The following is a 21,143-nucleotide window of genomic DNA, read 5'->3' on the forward strand; positions in this document are numbered from 1 at the left end:
ATAAAAATTTGCAAAATCTTTATAAAAAAAGAAATTCATAATTGTTTATATTTTAGTAAATTTAATTTTCAGATTGTTATCCATTCTATAGTGAAGATCCATTTATTCTTAATGATTGCCCTCATGTGTTATTTGCAGGAAATCAGTCAGAATATAACTCAAAGATATATAAAGGTAAAAATATAAATAAATCTGATTTACAAAGTTATAAACTGTTATTTGAAAAGATATTTTTAATTAGTAGCTGAATTTATTTTGTGATCATAGAAGTAATTCTAAAAATGTTTTATTCTATTGACTATTATACCTTTTTAATAATGTTCTAAAAGGTAATTTTAATGATGATGATGATAATTATATAAGAATTATGAAGTAACATTTATTGTAGCTTTAGAAGAACTATAGAACTATTTTGCAATTAACAAAACGTTTTCAAAAATTTCATCAGTTTTTTTAAAATTTATGTTCTCCAAATCACTATTATTTGCATTTCCATTTACAAATTTGATTTATAAACTTTATAAATTGCATTTATCCAATAAAAACCTCATTGAATTTGAAGTAATGTTACAAATTTAATACAAAGAGAGAATGTATTGAAGATGGAGATGAGTCTTTGGAAATATTTTACTAACTGTAACGTATAGAGTCTAAAAAAATAACTTCAATTGAAAAGTTTTTGAAGTAATGACATATTTTTTCTTATAAATGAACACAGTTAAAATTTATGAAAATATGTATGTTACAGTCAAAACCCGTTTTTAGTTAGAATGCGTTTTAACTAGTTGAAACTATAAAAACAACGTTTAACAAGAATTACTCTGTTTCCGTTTATTCGTCCGTCGTTCGCTCCATGTTTTTTATATTTTTTACCTAAATTGTAATTTGTGAAAGTGGCGATAGCCCAGAGGACGCTAGTTGACTGTTTTGCATTTTATTCCGGAGGCAGTAGCCTCTAAGGAAAGGTCGCCTCCGTGATTGTGAAATTGGACTGTCATCTGGAGCGAACGACGGACGAATAAACGGAAACAGAGTAATTCTTGTTAAACGTTGTTTTTATATATTTATTTATACAATTAAATGTATTACCATCGGCCATGTTTTTTATATTTTTTACCTAAATTGTAATTTGTGAAAGTGGCGATAGCCCAGAGGACGCTAGTTGACTGTTTTGCATTTTATTCCGGAGGCAGTAGCCTCTAAGGAAAGGTCGCCTCCGTGATTGTGAAATTGGACTGTCATCTGGAGCGAACGACGGACGAATAAATGGAAACAGAGTAATTCTTGTTAAACGTTGTTTTTATATATTTATTTATACAATTAAATGTATTACCATCGGCCATGTTTTTTATATTTTTTACCTAGTTGAAACTAGTTTATACTGGATGTCTTTGTTAAAACCCGTTTTGTCTAGTTAAAACTAGTTTTAACTCAAAATCATTTTTGACTAGCAGTAAATTCTAGTTATAACAAAGACATCCAGTATTAACTAGTTTCAACTAGTTAAAACGCATCCTAACTAAAAATTGGTTTTGACTGCAACATATAGAGTGATTCAGGGTAAGATGGTAAGCAAGGGAAGATGCCTACTTTTTGATATTTTCAAATGGTGATGTCAGATATTGTCACGTGTTTGTATGATGAATCGTTGGGCCGATATTGAGTGCGGAAAGCTGTAGTTTGCTACCGTTATCTCATTTTCTACATCCGAGAAGAATAAAAGCGAGATGGGAACGAAGTTTTTGTTGTGAATGTTTCTAGAATCATTTTAAAACTAAAAGTTAAAATAGAATTTATTAAAAATTGCAAAAAACAATTAATGTGTGATGTAGTTAAGGTTCTAAAGTTTCATTGTGAGCTACTGCCGATCCCGATCGGACGTGCTAGAACACGTGACTCCACTAGGCATCTTACCCTGACAAATGGGAAAGATGCCACATTTTTCTTGGGGTAACATGCCTATTTTTTGTTAATTGAATTCCAATATGCCTATTTTTAATAAATTTTTGTTTTCTCGTTTTATTGCAGGATATGCATAGAAATTATATAAGGACTTTTCAAAAAGGTTTTTGGACTGAAAAAAGCTTTCAGCTAGCTATAGAGCACGTTAGAAGGGGTGGAAACTTAACAATACTTACACTGTGCTGTTATACTTACTATGAAGTACTTTGTACTACACACGCAATAAATTAAATTTGGTTAAGATATTCGAAAATTAATTTTATGCAATTATATTTGTCATCTTACTCTAATGGCATTTGGCATCTCACCTAGATACTTAGGGTGAGATGCCTAAAATGCCAGACAGTAAAAAAGTCGTCATTGCAAACACAATATACAATTATTTTTCATATACTCCAAAGTTTTATTTGAAAAACATGCTCAAGAATATATTTTCATTAGGGGCCTCTAAAACCCAAATTATTGCTATAATTTCCTTCATAAGCAAAATGTTAGGCATCTTTCCCCGAATCACTATACATAACTTTATTTATTTCCCCCAAACACATTTATGTAGCTAAAATTAGTTTTAACTAATGTTAAAAGTTAAAACTAGTTTTATCTAAAATCAAAACATGTACAGCAGTAAATTAACTAGACAAAACGGGTTTTAACAAAGACATCCACTGTAAACTAGTTTCAACTAGTTAAAACGCATTCTAACTAAAAACGGGTTTTGACTGTAACAAATATATATATATATACCATATTATACGGACTATAAGACGCTAGGGACTATAAGACGCACCTTAATTTTTAAGCAATTTTTAAAAAAAAATACCTATAAGATGCACCTGAATTTTTGAGGCAATTTTTCGAAGAAAAAAGTGCGTCTTATAGTCCGTAAAATACGGTAGTTTTTATTTAGTGATAAAATAAAGAAAAAGTTTTCAATGTTTTCAAAACTTTTCAGCTGTTTCATATTCTTCAAATAAATGTTTTAATCAACTTACTCAAAATCATTTGCAATATTATTAAAAATAACGTCCACCATACAGAATAAGCATACTAAAATATATTCTGATTTATATTTGAAGCCACATTATTTGAAATTGGAAATGATAGTAAAATCAGTCTGTTTTCTTTTGTTTTTAATATTATCAAAAGTAAATACTCATGTATATGTGTATACATATATAAAAAGGTCTGATCAAAAAATAGGGAGACTTATTTTATTGGACTTGCAACTGTGTATTTAAGCAACAGACTTAAAAATTGAAAGGGAGAGAAAATAAACCTTTTTCTAATTTGGAGCTAAATTTTAAGTTCCTTTCATTAGGTTTCAACCTATAACATCATTATTAAAAGCTGTGAGCAGTGTTTCACAATTTCTTAAAATGGCCAATTTCAAGGACAAATTTTCATCAAATTTTGCTTCAGTTTGGGAAAATCAGTTGCAGAAACTTGAAATAATTAAGAAGGTTTTTTAAAAAAATGCTACATGTTTAAGCCATTCTTGACAGCCTGGGATACAACAGTTGCCAAAAATTTGTTTCTGGAATGTTGATGATTTGAGGAATAAATTTTGTGAACAAAACAAATTCAAGGAACCAGAACAGTACAGAACAGAAACATCAATGTTTGGAAATTGCCCAGGATCTGCTTGAAGGTGATAATTTTCTGAAAACTATATTACAGGTGACAAAACTTGGATCTACAGATATGAACATAAAAAATTAATAGAAATTCAGCAAATGGAGAAAATTAATTGAATCTGTTCAAAACAATACACATGGATCATTCAAATGTGAAAGTTATGCTTATTGTATTTTTTGATTTGCTGTGAATTAGGATTAGGTATGTCAATGCTGAGTTTTATGTAAGGACTCTGCAAGTCTAAAAGCGCAAGCTTGATGTTTATCTACAAGCTTGCGCTTAGACTGGATTTGTGGCATTTACTTCATGACAATGCAAGGTTGCATTCAGCCTTGCTAGTACAAGAAAGTATCCTTCACTTCGGGTTACTTTATTCCCTAGATTTGTCACTGGTGGACTTCTTTCTTTTTCTATGTCTCAAACAAGCATTGAAAAGAGGACATTTTGAGACTCTAGAGGAAATTGTAACAATAGAAGAAGGCAACCTAAAGTAAAGTTTAATAAATTCCAGCAAAACATTCAATATCTTGATGAACATTTTTGGCCTACTTAGGCCAACTTCAGGCTGAAAAACCACAAACATACAGTTTCAACATTTTGTTTTAGAATGTACAGGCATTCTATAATTTATGTTACAAATAAAATAGAACATTGAAACTACATGTCTGTAGGTTTTTGACCCAAAGTTGGCCTATGAACTAGGCTGAAAACATTTGTCAAATCATTAAATGTTTTGCTGGAATTTATTAAACTTTAAGGTTGTTTTTGTCTACTGAGCTATTTTCCAATTTATGTTTTTGTTATTTATTTATTAATAAATATGTGATTATAAGAAAATCATGGGATGAACTTATTAATAGATGCTTCCACAATCAGCATATGCAATGGTTTTTTTAGAGCTAGAAAAGACAATTTCAGAAGTGTATTCCAGCAGAGGGTTTTATTTTGATGATGATAACATCTAAATAGTCTATTTGTAAAACTAATAATTACATCTTTTAAGGTCCTCATAATGTTTGATCAAACCTTCTGTGTGTGTATATATGTATTTATTTATTTGTTTAATAATCATGTACTGTACACACACATGCACACAAAATCTTGGCATAAATTTCTGGAACTTCTGATCAGAACAGTGTAAAACTTAACAAATAGAACATTGTATTCTTTATGCACCAAAACAATTAAATTTTTGCCTTTTAATCTAAATTATATCAAACAAAAAACAATAAGAAAAAGTACATTGTTTAATTTTTTTCTTTGTGAGAAAAAGATTAGTAATATGCGTAGTTGCATGCTGCCTATAGCATCATTTATCAGCTCTGTCAGGAGCAAAGTTAAGATGCAAACACTCCAAAAGTAACTTAAAGTTCTTGGGGTGTTTGTATCTTAGCTTTTCTGAAATCTATATTGTTCATTTAAAATATATAATGGAGTATTCTTTAATAAAATAGTAAACTGTAATTAATTTTATGTTAATTGTAGCATATATATCTGGTTTGCTGAGAAGTTTGAAAAATTATATCTATTTTATTGTGATATTTCTGACTCAATTGCACTAAAGATTTGTTCTTCCTATTTGATAATTGTATAACTAATTAACTAATTATGCTTTATCATTCTATAGACATATTTTCTTTTCTGTTTCTAGAAGCATTTTTTTATACAAATGTTTTTAAGAAGCTATCCACTTATACTGGATTTTAATACTAGGAATTAAAAAAGATATACCATGGTTAAATCATATAATGGCTTGTAAATTAGGTTGAAAACATTAGTTCTGATAAAACTATATGCTGGATTACTGTCAAGTACTTTAAGATTATTCTTTTGCCAGCTTTTCTGTAATAAAAGTTAAATTAATTAAGTTTTAATTATCCTATATTAAATTATACTTTAATATGTTATTAGTAATGCTACCACATTGTCAAAAAGTTTTGATGGTGGCAGAAAAGTGTTAGTCTAACACAATATGTCCTGGGAAAGTAAGTAAGTAAGCAATAAAATATCATCTCTAAAATGTTTCTTACACTTCCAGATAGTAATGAATGACCTTTGAAAAATAACAATTTACCAAAAACTTCCATCATCTCAATGATGGGAAATTGCATCATCAACATATTGGGATAACATTACTTGATGCAAAATTGAGTCAATTAGCAGCAAAAATGTTGATATTAATTAAAAGTATAAACATTATAATTTAGAAAATCTTAACTATGTCTAGTTGAAAGTTATGAGATAATAACAGTAATTATTTAAAAGGTTATGCTGAAAAATAATTTGGTTTGGAATAATATACAATAAATTATTATTTTTTCACAATTTAACAAATTGCATACTTAATCAATTTGTAATATTAATTTAAGTTAAATTCTAAATATTTTTTCTGTATATTACTATATTTAGAGTAAATCAAAATATATATATATTAAAAATTAAAATACAAAATAAATAGTACAATAAATTATATGTTATTAATATTTGTTATTTATTTTTTAGGAAGTACAGGACAGTTAGTAAAGTTAATTTCAATACCAAAATTTTCTAATTCAGCATCATGTGTTCTTCTAAATCTGAAAACATTGGAATGTTCTCCCTGGGTATTTGAAATTGATGTTTAATATCTTATATTTCCGAAGTAATTTTAATTTGAAATATGTTTTATTTGCGTAATTATAATTGAGTTAAATATATGTTAGAATTAACAAAACTTGAACTGTGTCACTTGATTATCAATTATTCCAGATACACTGAATAAAACTGTCATTTAAAGTTTTAATATTTTATTGTAATATATTCTAAAACTTCACATTATTAAAAATAATTGTCATAAAAATTGTTTATAAAATCTCAAAAATAAAATAATAAAGTTAAATTGTTTTATAAGCAATTTTAGATTAATGTGATTATGAAAATTCATGTACTTGAATAGTTTATATCCAAAAAATTGTTTTAAAAATAAATATATTATTTATAATATCTTAACTAATAAAATATATTTGTTTTAAAATGTGATCTTGAATTATCACTTACAAGTTAGTAATAATATCAAATTTCTTTTGTTTCCTGAAATTAAATTTATGGTATATTTTATGAAACAAATACAATGAAACATTTATAAAACATTTTATTTTTTAAAATTATTATTAACATTTGGAAAATCTAATGAAATCATTATTAAATATTGTTTAAGTGTTCTTATTATAAAACATTCATTTAAAAATTTAAGTAACAATTTATAGCCGCGTTTCTCAAAGTGGGCAATAACGTCCCCTTGCGGGTGGTTAGTAAATCTAGGGGGCACTGGAGGCAGGGTACTGAACGGTGACCAAAGGCAAAAGTTGGGGTCGCTGACAGCCATTTCCTTTCCTCTGTTAAATGGATAAGAGGAAATATTGGTTTCCAGATGTTGAGAACAATGTATGGTAAGGGCACAAAGTGTGAGATTCATAGAAAAGTTTTCCTAAGAATATTTCCAATCCTTTCTCACACAAGAGAAAATGGGTTGGGCATTGGGTATAACTTTATGGAACAAAGGGGCAGTGGGTCAAAAAAGTTTGGGAATCACTGATTTATAGTAATTGTTATAAAACAAGCAAAAATTATTGTGACATCATTATAATCATGTTTTTAATTTATTTAATAAGCTCAATTTTGGTAGTAGCCCTGTTCATCATACTTTTCCTGATAACAACAGTCATGTCGGTCATTGTCTAACACCATTCTGGAGAAAATTTTTGAATTGAAATCATGTTACTTCCAGTTCGGACCACAAGTTCGTATATAGTTAATCGGGGCTTCCTGCATCTAAGTTTCCATATATAGGTCTCGACTTTCATCTCTCTAACTCCATTCTTGAGATTAAGGAAGGACAGACAGGCAGACACACCAGTTAGAATTTATAGATCTGCAATTTGAAAATTGTAGTGCAATAAATATTATATATTTTATTACTATTTCTTTTAGTAATTATTAGTTTGCAAGTGCAAAATGAAATATTAAAATATGAAAATTATGATATTAGCATGAGTCTATTAATTGCATTAATGAATTCTAATAATTGAGGCTTCAACATATATTGTGATATCTGTTTATAGTATTCTTAATAATCAGGAAATCCTTTTTTTCCTAATTATTTAAGAATCTTGATATACTTTTGATCTTAAATATGATTAAAAAAATGGTCATTTAATTTCCAATGTAATTTACAATATTGAGCTTAATTTATACATTTTTCATGAAACACAATTTTCATAGACAAGTTTATGCTATTTTATGTGGAAATATGATAAACTTTATATTGTAAAATAAGATACAACGTTTATTAAGGCTTAGAAAATGATGTATGGAATTATTAAGTATACTAATGATAGATTTTTGTGTGAAATGATCTACAGTATATATTGCTACTGAATAGAGAAATGTGTAGCCAACTATCTAATTTAGATCCATTAAATGTTAGATCATGTGAGAACTTTCCAAATAACTTATTTATTTAATTTATTATGATATTTAATATATTAATTTTTTTATTTTTATAAGTAAAATAAGAAAATTATAAATATATAATATTTTAGCTATACTAAAACAGGCTATACTAATTATTATTTATCATTCTATAGACACATTTTTTTTTATACAAATGTTTTTAAGGAACTATCCACTTATACTGGATTTTAATGCTAGGAATTAAAAAAAGATATACCATGATTAAATCTTATAATGGCTTATATAAATTCCTAGGTTACGTTATTTTATAGTAAAATAATTGGCTATGAAGTACCGTAATGGATTCCAGGGAAATAGAGGGAGGAGATGATATATTTTAATTATTGAAAACATTTAGTATAGAAAGAGAATTATTTAATTTCTAAATCTTAAAATTTGTATACAATCAGTTACCACTTGAGATTATACTCTCTATTTATTGGTATGTAATTATATCACAAAATTGAAGTATATTAATAAATTAGTATGACAACTATTAATCACCTTTACATAGTACAATTCTATTCTGATATTGAAAACTACTAAATATTGATATTTTGGTATTAAGACCTTGTTGATCACTGATGATATTCTCATGTTGATATAATTGTGATTTCACTCAAAGAAACTAATTTTATAGTTCAATTGTTTTATTATTACCATTTATTAAATTGGCTTCAATGAATGAAAATGCAACCTTTTAAATGGAATACCAAAATTAATTGATATATTTTTTATGTTATGTTATGTTAATACATTTGCCTATATAACAAGAAAAATATTTATCATCTCACTACTAAAAATGCTGAAATTTTAATTAAGATAACATAACTGAAAAAAGTAAACCAGAATTTATATTAAAAGTACAAGAAATTTAAATGATGCATAAAGACTACACCAACCAGAACTAGCTATCAGACATGTTAAAATTATTTATTAAATATTTCTATGAAATATTTCTTTGTATTATATGAAATACATGAACAAATATGCTACGTAAGTGTGCTAAAATAACTACAACTACGTAATAAAATTGAAATGCGAAAAAAAATATATACGGTAGACTCACAATTATTTAGCCCAATCTGCCATGTCATAGTTTTATTTTTATTTTTATATAAACAAAATGTACAAAATAAATTATATTTTTATAATTATTTTGTACTTTTTATTACAGAACAGTGTTATTAAATAATAATATTGTGTAAAAATGTGATTGCAAATGTTTTACTGACTTACTTTTGTTGAAAATTTTGTATTAACATTATTACATATACTGTAAAAATTACATATGGTACGAACTGACATGCTTGACTGCAGGGGAAATGCCTTATCTTCTATCTCCATGTTATTCAGCTCAGCTGTACACCATATTAAATATGGTAGACTCACAATTATTTTGCTTAAATTTAATTTTAGTGTGTCATTTCTTGAAAATATTTCTGTTACAAATAAAATACTAATATTCTTATATTAAAAGATTTCACTACTTAAAGATATTGACTGAAAATTTGTTCCAATATTTTTTATGATATATAGTCTTTATACTACTAATTATCTAACTGTTTCATTGATTCATTAAAATTTATAAATGAATTTTCTATAATATAGAGAAAGAAATCATTTAATTTATGAAAGGACTTTAGCAGCCATAATTCGTATATGAATGAAAACTAGAAATGATACTAGAAACAAATTGTTATTAACATTACTTATATTTCAAAATGTTTATGTTATAGGTATAATTGCTTAGATAAAAAGTATAAATTATAATGAAATATAATCATTAAAAATTATGGATTATTAATACCAATAGTTGCAAAATTAATATTAATGCAAATTAATATCGTCATTTATTTTTCCTTTCTACTGTTGTAGCTTAACAGTTCTTTATATTCCATGATTTAAAAATTTCAATAAATAATTAAAATGAGCAGTTGGATTTTGATACAAATTCACACACACAAAGCAAGATGATAATTCAGAATATAGTAGCCCCTTGTTATATTGCACATGTAGGGAGATAAACCAAATGAGTGATATATCAGATATAACATAAATCTATCCATTATTGGCTAAAGCACTTTTATATTTGGAAGATAAAAAAAAGCTAATGTGATATATTCAAATGAATGATATAACAAGGGGCTACTGTAATTAACTTAAGGCTTTTCTCTTTAGCTACAAAGATTTTTTTTATCTTTGGATTATCAATACAAGAATTTTTTGTTCTAATTTTAAATAGTAAAATCTGAATAAATAAGGCATGAAAATTTTTACAAAAACAAAATTATTATTATTTTATTTAAATAACATAACAGAAATAAAAAAATGAATAATGAAAAATATTCAGGACATGTATGAAATTTAAAATGGGCAGTTGGAACATGTAAATTTAAATATACTCTTCCACTTGGATTATAAAATACTAACTACAATATTATTTGGTATTGCAAATTTTAATATACTCTCATTGACAAAAAAGGTATGACCCAGATAGAATTGTCAAATTACTGCAAAACTCAGTATACAGTTATGTCTCGTACAAATATGTAAATGATCACAGTTGTGGACCAGTTGCACCCAGGTTATGCCGCTATAGTGTAGTGCCTTAAAATTGCTACACTGCTATTCTATAAAAATGTTCACTGTGTTCAGAATTTTAAATCTATCTGTTGTTTGGAGTCTGACCTCAGACTGAGAGAAGCAAGATGCGTCTGACTGAATTACTTACCATCTAGACCAGCGTTTCTCAACCTGGGGGTAACGAAACAATAATGAAATCATTTTATGAGAAAAAATCATTTATTGTAAACTTATAAACATTTTACTTACAATAAGTACACATGAAAAGAAATTAATGTGATGTTGCATTTGTTTTTCATTTAAAATTTTCTCCATACGTGGATCTACATTAGAAACACACAAAAACAAATTGTTTTCGAGTGATAAAGACAATTCCTGTATTAGTTTTTAGCTCAATCATAGATGAAAAACCCTTTTCACAGAGATAAGATGTGGCGAAAGGGATTAATATTTTCAATGCTTCTGTGACTAAATTTTCATATTCATGTCGACGAGCAAGCTAAAATGCATTTAAATCTTCAGATGTAAATTGCAGTTGTAGCGTTTTGTCAGCAGACATTTCGATGAGCTGGTTGTGAATCCCAACTGGTAACTTAGTAGTGGCAACAACATTTTCACTAAACAGATTCAGTACCCATCTCTTCAGCTAAGTAAATTAACAACAACATACACTCATTATTCTGTAAAAACAATGAGAATAGCATTTGTTTATCCTGGAAAAATATTATTAATTTATCTCGCAATTCCACACTTTCCCTCACGATAACCATCTAACTTCTGTTGTTATTCCTTTCGGTGGGGGGTTGCAAAATATGAATTTTATTTATATTTACTATTTGGGGGGTCGCGGAGCTAAGAAGGTTGAGAATCGTTGATCTATACTATTGTGACCTAACTGTGAGATGGTGTTTAGATCCAAGGATATGTGACAGCATATATACATTGTGGTTAGGCTCTGGATGCCCCAGAGACCATCAGGATAGATAATGTCTCATTGTGAGACAAGCACTAACATCTGTATCAGTATCCAGAACAGATCCGGAGACACAACTCTGTTTCTTCCTGTACTATTGACAGGTGACCAGCAGAGGCAAACTTGCATGCACAGTGACCACTATGTACAGTAAGACCCCGCTTAACACGGGGGATGCGTTCCTAGATGACAGAGCGCTAAACAAAACAGCGTTAAACGGGGTCATCTTAACATGTAAATAAGGGGGATACATGAAACAGAACAGAAAATAGGAAAATTTATCAATTTTTTTTTTTTTGTTTTATTTTGTAACATTTATTGTTAAATACTTTTTTATTACATTAATTATAGACTTATTTATTGCTAATATCGAAATTTATTATAAAACATTCATGAAAATAAAAAAAAAGTTTGAGTAAAGAAGTTATGTTTGTGATGAGGAAGGTTCTTCCTCATTTGACATCTTTTGTTACTTTGTGAAGAAGTCATCTAACATCGTTTGCCTTTTTCCTGTTTCGTTCAGCAAGCAGTTGTCGATACCAAGACATCACATCCATGACACTTCGTCTTGCCTTTGAACTTCTATCAAAATTGAAATCATTTTGTATAAACTGATCCATTATTTCCGTTATACTGGCTAAACTTTTTTTAGAAAATCCGTTAAAAGTTTCTTTCGTTCCTCATCTTCAGAAACGCTAATTTTGTCATCTTCATGCACCTGTTGTTCTACTAATTCTTTAAGATTGTCGTTGGAAAATCTTTCTCCAGTTGTAACTTGCAATAATTCTTCAACATCCTGCGCATTTACATTATCCAACCCTGTTTCATTAGCTAGCTTGACAATTTCGTCGACATCAACAATGGATTCTCTTGTGTCAACATTGTTGCTTAGCTCTGGCCATACATTCTTCCATACTCCTTTCAAAACATTTCTCAGTCATCTCATTCCAGGAAAGATTGATGTTGTCTACAGCATCCATGATATTCAGTTTTTCCAAAAATCTCTAATGGATTGTTTATCCGCTCCATCTGTTTTATCAATCAGTTGTCGGAATGTCCACCGCAGATAATAAGCTTTAAAATTTGATATTACGCCTTGATCCCAACATTGCGTGCGATGTCGGGTAATTCCAATACTACCACGTAATACCGAAACAGCATTAAGCGGAGTCTTACTGTATTTTGCCATTATCATCCAACATTGTTGGCTTCATTTGTAGTGGTGCCATGACAAGCATTGACTGCTTCAGACTGACAGCATATTGTCTTTAGTGATGAATCCTAGTTCTGTTTAGAAACAGACATTAATCCTCCACACACATGATGGTTGAGTGTTTCAGTCCTATTTTTACTATTGAGCATCTCATTGTTTCCATGCTGGCATATGGTTTAGAGAGTCATTTCATATGAGTCAGTCAATCAACCCTAAGAGTGGTATGAGTGTGGATAAGCCAACTTATAGGGGAGGATTATTAATTCCTCATTGGGATAACCTAGGAGCACTTGCATATGGGTGGTGTCATAGGAGGCAGAGAATACAAGTGCCTTTACAAAACCATTTATTGTAACAAAAGTTGTGTTTACATAAAAATAAGTCCTTTGGGATAAGGACTAAGGCTTTGTTATTCCTGATCAAGTTGGATCAGTCCACACAGCTTGTTGATCGGGCAGTGGCAATTTGTTGCAGGTTCGATCCAGAAAGGTGACGGCACTTAGAGAGAGACAATGATGATACACTTAGAGAAAGATGTTTAAGTTGACAATCACAATGACAACGACCAACATGAAGCTCTGTGTTAATGCTGTGTGTACCTTGACACTTGATGCATTGACACCTACGGTAGAGCATTGATGACACTTACAGTTAGTGACTGATGACATGGTAGTTCATCTTGATACTTACAGAGAGAGCATCATTTGTGGGGTGGGCGTGCATGTCCTTGAACACGGGTTTAAATAGAGTTTTGTCCTCAATTGCCCACTCTGATTGGTCACTTCCCTCCTCCTTGCTTTCCAAGTGGTCACTTGCTTGTCATTAATGTAACAAGAACTCAACTTGGATCGCGGGAGAGATCAAACTCCAAATGAGTTCGATCTCCTAACTGAGGTGGTCGACCTTAGGACTTGCATTTATCTGTTGTTTATGACGACGTGCTGATTTTAGACAAACAATATTTTTCTTTCTTTAAAAATAATAATTTTTACATTAATTCTAATGGAGGTTCGGACTTATTTGGGATCTCAAGTGAGGGACATTGACAGCATAATGGTATATTCGGGAATCCTGAGTTCTTTTTTATTGCATTTTGATAGCAGGACTGCAAACAGCCATTTTCTAGCAAGATAATGTTCAGTTGCATATAACTAAGATTCCTTAAGAACCGTTCCATTCCATTAAGAAGATTCCATTATGTGGAAAAATTGTAATAATAAAGATTTTTTTTAAAATGAATGTAAAGTTTTTTAAGAATATGAATGTCAAATGCATTAAGACTGTTTATAGTATGTCAGATTATGGGTTTAGATTAATTTTATTATTTATGAATTTTCTTTCAGAGAAATTATTTTAAATAAAATAAAGCTAATAATATAATAACATTATTTAACTTAATATATATTAATTCATTGTTAACCATTTGGCCATCTGGTCTATTGACTATAGTTAATAAATGTTGACATATTGGAAAAAAAAATGAAAAGTATTGTTTTAAAATATTTCTTCTAAAAATTTATTTATAAAAGTACAGTAAGACCCCACTTAACGTGGGGGATATGTTCCTAGACGACAAAGCGCTAAACGAAACATCGTTAAACGAGGTCATTTTAACACAGAGTAAATAGAGAAAAGGGAACATGTGACCAAAAATAAACAGATTTTACTTTAAGTTATTTTTATATTAATTTGCATAATAATATATGTTAAATAACACATAAACATATGCACACAGAAATGTAAAGTTCATTTTTTGTGATGAAGGTCCTGGCTCTTCTGAAATTCTTGTTTTTTTGCAATAAATCTGTGTAGTTTCATTTGTTGCATTTTTTCTTTCCTTAATCAAGTGTCGATAGCAGGAGATCGCATCAAAAATGCTTCGTCTTGCTTTTGCACTCCTTTCAAAATCTGGATCGTTTGCTACAATTCGATCAATGATTTCGGTTATCGTTACCAAACTTTTACTAAGGAAATCTGTAGAGAAATTCTTTGGGTTCTTCATTTTCAGAATCACTATTTTCCAGTTCTACTTGAATTCCCTGTTCTGCCAGTTCTTGAAGGTCATTGGTAAAGCTCTCACCAGAAACCTGCAGTAACTCCTCGATATCCTGCTCGTCTACATTTCTTAGTCCTGCTGTATCAATTAGGTTGACCTTAGGTTGACAATTTGGTCAACCTAACGATACAGCAATAGGCTCTTCTAAACAAAAAGAGCCTATTGCTGGATACCTTCAGCTATAACTCTTCCACACTTTGTTTGTGCATTTATCAGTTAATTCTTGCCAAGCAAAATCGATATTTCCTATGGCATTCGTGATGTAATATTTTTACCAAAATTACACCAAACAAACATAGATTTAGGAAAAGTACGGTGCTACGACGAATTGCCACCTTTTGCCGATTGGTTTGTGTTCAGGAATAAACGTATTATGTATAAATCAATGAAATGCCACGATAATTTGAATCGGTGTAAATTTTGAGCTTTTTTTTTTTTTAAGCTTCGAACAGACCACGTTATATCAAATCAGCATTAATCGGGGTTTTACTGTATATATTTTTATTATATGCGTCAAGATAGAATCTCAATTATTTAAATTAAATATTCATAAATATTGTATTGGAATATTTACCTGTCTTTATAATGTATATGATAACTAATGTAAAGTATTGATATATTTTATAATAGAATTTTTATTTTCCATACAGAGTATCCCAAAAGTTGTCACTTAATTGAGATATATTATAAGAGCAGTTAATATATAAAACTGGTTTGTAACAGCTACAAGTGTTCTGAAAATAATCTTAAAATATATTAGAGTTAACTGACGTTCGAGTCACACTGTATATTAAATGTGATTTATGGGATTAAATAAAACTTTTGTAGAATTACTTAACATTATAAAATTCAATAGATAAAAATATCTTATGATAGATATATTCTTAATTATGGAACTTAATCTATGTAATAATGAAAGTATATTACAGTGTGACATACAGTAAAATAATTCCAATTACATTAAATCATTTGTACGTAAATTATCATGAAAATTATCATCATCGTTTATGAGTCTTATGATTAAAAGATATTCTAATACAATGCTTGAAGATAGAAATACATTTTTAAATTATATATTATATAATTAAAATTCTTTTTTTACTTTCAGTATTTAATAAATCTATTGAAATATATTTTTAAAAAATGTAATGTTTACTTTTGTTTTATATTTTAAAAATTTAGTTTATCGATCATTTTTCAAATTATTATTATTATTACTATTATTATCGCTTAATTAATCTGACGGGAGAGTTATTATTTTGACATATAATCCATAAAAAGAAATTATTTTGTATTTGCAGTAATTTCTGTTGGTTTAATATTCGTAAAATTTCCATTTATTGGCATTGTAATTTAAGTAACGTCCTGAAGTGATGCAGAAAGGATGCAATTTTATTCGAAAACAAATCCATGTGGTCTGATTTGAATCTGATGTATGGCATCATTCTAATTACTGCTACTTTACCATTCCCCTTGGTATAATTCCAAGAGAATTTCAATTAACCAAAACATTCAGCATTTGTAAACGACTATCTCTGTCTCTTGTTCGATAAGCATCTTTCTCCGCACGTTTGAATAGCTTAATGTTTATAAATATAAAACTGTAATTTGTGTAATACGAAATAAAAACTTTTTCTCGATTCGGATTAGAAATGCAGGTTTTTATTTTATATTCGATAATTTATTTTGTAGTCGCATTTTGGCTTTGGTATTTTTTCAAGGATATGTCTTTTGCGTATCCCGAATACCAAATTTGGTTTCGTTTGGACTGCTAAATATTTTTCTAGAAAGCATCGAATAGGCATATTTTAATTATGATCATCCGACATTACGTATTATGAACCGTTATTTCAACATAACGTTTTAACCTGATATTTTTTCCATCAATAAAATAATCTATCTTTGTCGACAGAATATATGATGATGATGACGATATAATTTTGCATAACTGTTAAAGATATTATAAATTATAAAACAAAATAGATCAAATTTTATTTAATAATGTCCTATGTTTTAGCATTTTATATTATCTTGCTTTAAATTTATTCAAGTTAATTATGTTCAAATTCAACATATGTAATTATTATTATCATTTAAAAATACAGAATATACAGTTGTTCTGTTTAAAAAAATTTAAAATCTTAACTATTTTATTATTCAATAAACTTTCCCATTTACTAATTTAATTCTGTAAACTTAGAGTTTTATATTAGGCATCCTCTTATTTACATTAAAGACATATTGAATATTTATTTTAAGCATGACTGTTCATATTTAAGTTATTAATAATTATTAAAATCTTTGCTCATATTATTCAATTTTAGCACTTTAAATATACATTCTGAAATAATTTAATATGTAGAAGTAATTATTCAGAAACTTTTTAAATTGAAAATATTACTCTGATAATGAAAACTTATAAATACAAATTCTATAATTCAAAAGGTTATTTTTTTCTAAAAATGTAATCTAATTGTTAACTAATCTTTTAATAATAGAAAAGAATAATCTATAGAATTACCAAATTAGTAATCTTGATTAATATGTTTCCCTGATTATTATTATTGTTATTATTATGAAAATATTGCAAACATATGTTAAAATATTAAATATCGATTCTAAATATATAAACAGTATTTAAGTATTTAGTTTGAAAATATAATAATTCATATTTAAAATATTAAAATAACTTATATTAAAGATTATTATGAATAATAGAAAACAAAACAATTGATGATAAACATGGATAAATTTTATCTTTAATAATAAAGCCTTCTATAAATAGATATTATACTTTATATTTTTCATAAATTTTGTCAAATTTTTATTTGTAAAGCAAATACTTCTATTATTTTTCCTCAATAAACTATAATCCTATTTAATTATTAAAGTAATTGTTAATTATAATTGAAATAGTTTTAAAAATAGTTTAAATAACAAAATTTTTTGTTAAAAAAAAAAGAATCAAATTACTATTTTACTTTCCTCATTAATTATAATTTGCATTTCTTAAATGCAAAGCAATCTTATCTTTTCTATGTATAGTTTCTTTTAATATTTTTCTTTCATACTTTTAATTAAATGAAATAATCTCATCGCCATACATCTATTTTTAGAGACAATTCTAAATTGTTTGAATTTCAAACGGTACCTTGCCATATTAATTAGTCCGGCAATGTTCGGCATTCCGGGATTTACAATGAAATATTGAATTTAGTATAAATGAAAAATGTAAAATTTTCTTAATATACTTAATGAAGTTTCAGTGCATCATACTTTAAATTTTTTTTCTTTTAAATGTAATAAGACATTCATAAGTCATTAAGAACAACAATTTATTTTCAAAACATTTGATAGATGGTTACATTTGTTAAATCATCCCATCTTTTGAGTTAACAACAATTTAAATTCATAAAATATATAATATATGTATGTATGTATATGTATATATATATATCTTTTTGATGTAGAAATAATACTTTTTTTTTTATATTTTTTTAACTTTTACTTTTTTAATTTTATGTTAGATGATGGATAACAACATTTACCCATTGGAATTTTAAATAATGAGTGATAACTGATTGATCAATAAATAAGAAAGAAAGAAAAAAAGGGGGGAAAATGTAATTTTTTGCATATCAAATGATTTTCTGCCACGAAATTTTAATTATGCTCTTGATCAAATTTTTATAATTATCTTTAAAAAAAAATTATTCCAGGAGTCGAACTTATTCAATAAATTTAACATACCTACATTAAATAATTAAAGGTGCTTATGATGATTTTTTTTTCACCATAACTTCTCCAATGACTATATACATAAATGTGGAAAAAAAAAAAACAAAAGTCAATCACTCTAGAACATTAAATCTTGAACACAGATACGGTTGTCTAGAAACCGACTGTAAACACTGTTTTCTGAAATAGTTTCGCTTTGTTCGGAAATTTCGGGGAATTCGTAAGGTTTACTTTCACCTCTCATGTCACATATGACGTTTGTTAGTGCCATTATATAATGTTTAGCCAAGGTCAAGGTCTCGATCTTCGATAACTTCCTTTCCATAGTCACGTGAGGGATGACTTCTCGCAATGCTTGGAAAGCATCGTTAAGACTGTGCATACGCATTCTTTCTCTCTCGTTGCTTTCGAGTCTTCTTAAATTTCTATCCCGCGCACTTAAAGTACTCCGTTTTTTTCTTCCACATTTTGTACTTCTGGATCGTGTCTCCTCTCCTACCGAATTCGAATCCGATTGTAAAAGATAATCTGTTGCATTCTGCCGTTTAATAGTACATTTTCTACGAGACGCTTGCCAACAAGATTCCGTTGACTGTTCTTCCGAATAAGCCATTTTTTTGCCGCTTTACCATACTCTGAAAAAACAAGAAAAAGTTACATGTAACTTCTAAAATGCGATTTTCTTAACATTTCAAACAATTCCTCCAAAAAAAAACAAAGATATTTCCCGCTGAAAATTATATAGTACTTGATCAAAATCGGAGCCATTCATATCTAATTTTTAAATTCGAAATAATAATAAAAAAACCTATACAACTTTCAATCAATATTATTCTTCCTACGTTAAAATATATTATAAATATTAAACCGGGGATAGTTTTGAATATTTTTCATTTGGATATTTTTAATCAATAAATTATTTAAAATGATGTCGATGTCATTGTTATTGACTTTAGAAGCTGTAACCATAGCAACCAATAAGACCTCATAGTGAAAGGTAAATGTTACCTTGAAGGATTTGCTTCTATTGTTTTATAATTAATCAGCGTTTAATTAAAGATGAAAGTTTTGTTTACGTTAGTTCTTTATAATACTTTAAGCAAATGGATGGTTTTAAGAGACGTGACAATGCAAAAGTTTCTTGTCTCTCTTCCGTCCTACCAGATGGAGCCACTATAATATATATATTTTTTTTTATCATTTTCGTCCTATATTTATAAAACATGTCTATAGAAATTTATTTTTTAATATTCATGTAGCCTATATATCAATAATAAAACGTCATTTATTCCATTAATAGTTTGGCGGAATTTGCATCTAATATTTTTATTCACACAAACCAGGTCATTTCTCTATTCTCTTAATAAACTTTAATCAAATTTATATCCGACTCGCTGATTGGTTACTTACTCGTATAATAATACGAATTAACCAATCGAATAGAAGTATTCGAAAAAGTTAATTAAATGTTAATTATTCTTTTTAAATATTGCGAATTTTACAAGTTTCGCGCGAAACTGGGTTAAATTTTCTTTTTTTAAAAAAATATATTCTTCAGTCACGTTTTATTATCCGTTCTGATGAATTTGAATGACAACTTGTCATATTTAATTCATGTTTTTTTCTATTATTATTTTTTTGTTTAGAAAGTAATTTTTTAAAACTTAAATGTCAGTCTGTATGACGTAAATAACGAACAATAAGCTTTAAAAATAATAATATCTTCAGAGGATAATCAAACATAAGTATTGTTTTTACTCTGTAAAAACCTCATCCTGTAGTTTTAAGGATTATTTCAGTTAAATTACTCTTATATAAAAAATGTTTTATCTTTTAAGTATATTAATAAATTATCAAGAACAGATTTTTCAACTCGTTTAAGTTTAAAAATTAATTATAAAAGGACCTAAACTCGTTCAACCTTAATTATTTTTCAATAGGAAAAATGAGCTGTTAATAATGACATCAATAATATGTCATTATTTCCATGCTTAAAGGGGAATTATAACATAAAATACCTCCTCTACATTCATCGAGATGGCATTAAAAAACTGTTTATCAACAATTTTCTGACAGTTTTAACATTGTGAAATCTTCAAGTACTTTGTTAAGTTGAAGTTTAACATGATAATTGTCTTTGATCACTTAATTAAATAGTATTTATTACTTAATAAATTATTAAATAAAACCTTACTTTAAATAATAATAATAATAATAATAATGTATTTAATCAAACAATAAACTAAGATTTTTATTGTAGAGAATGCCAACAAGTTTAATTAAAAATAATTTTGTTTTTAAACTTTGTTTAGGTAAAAGGATATTATTATAAAATTAATTAGACAATAATAATTAAAAATATTATTATAAACAAGAGTTGATGGAATCTTTTAACTATTAAAGTAATTTTTAATAAATTTTCTTTTTTTTTTTTTATCCTGCGAGTTATTGTTTAAGCAAAACTCTACAGGGATGTTTTATTAAGGAAA

At 27.7% G+C, this 21,143-nt stretch overlaps 1 protein-coding gene across 1 annotated transcript in view; it reads left to right on the top strand.

Annotated features, from left to right (window-relative positions):
* Positions 1 to 6,321, top strand: part of PolD2 (DNA polymerase delta subunit 2) — a 35,293-nt gene extending 28,972 nt beyond the window's left edge. The window contains exons 10-11 of the mRNA XM_067272620.1: positions 73 to 174; positions 6,100 to 6,321. Of these exons, the coding sequence (XP_067128721.1) occupies positions 73 to 174; positions 6,100 to 6,221 (224 nt within the window). The 3' untranslated portion in view covers positions 6,222 to 6,321. The remainder of the gene's footprint in view (positions 1 to 72; positions 175 to 6,099) is intronic.
* Positions 6,322 to 21,143: the final 14,822 nt, after the last annotated feature.

This window comes from Centruroides vittatus, unplaced genomic scaffold, assembly GCF_030686945.1.
Source record: "Centruroides vittatus isolate TY-2023 unplaced genomic scaffold, ASM3068694v2 contig_452, whole genome shotgun sequence".
In the NCBI taxonomy this organism is placed as follows: Eukaryota; Metazoa; Arthropoda; class Arachnida; order Scorpiones; family Buthidae; genus Centruroides; species Centruroides vittatus.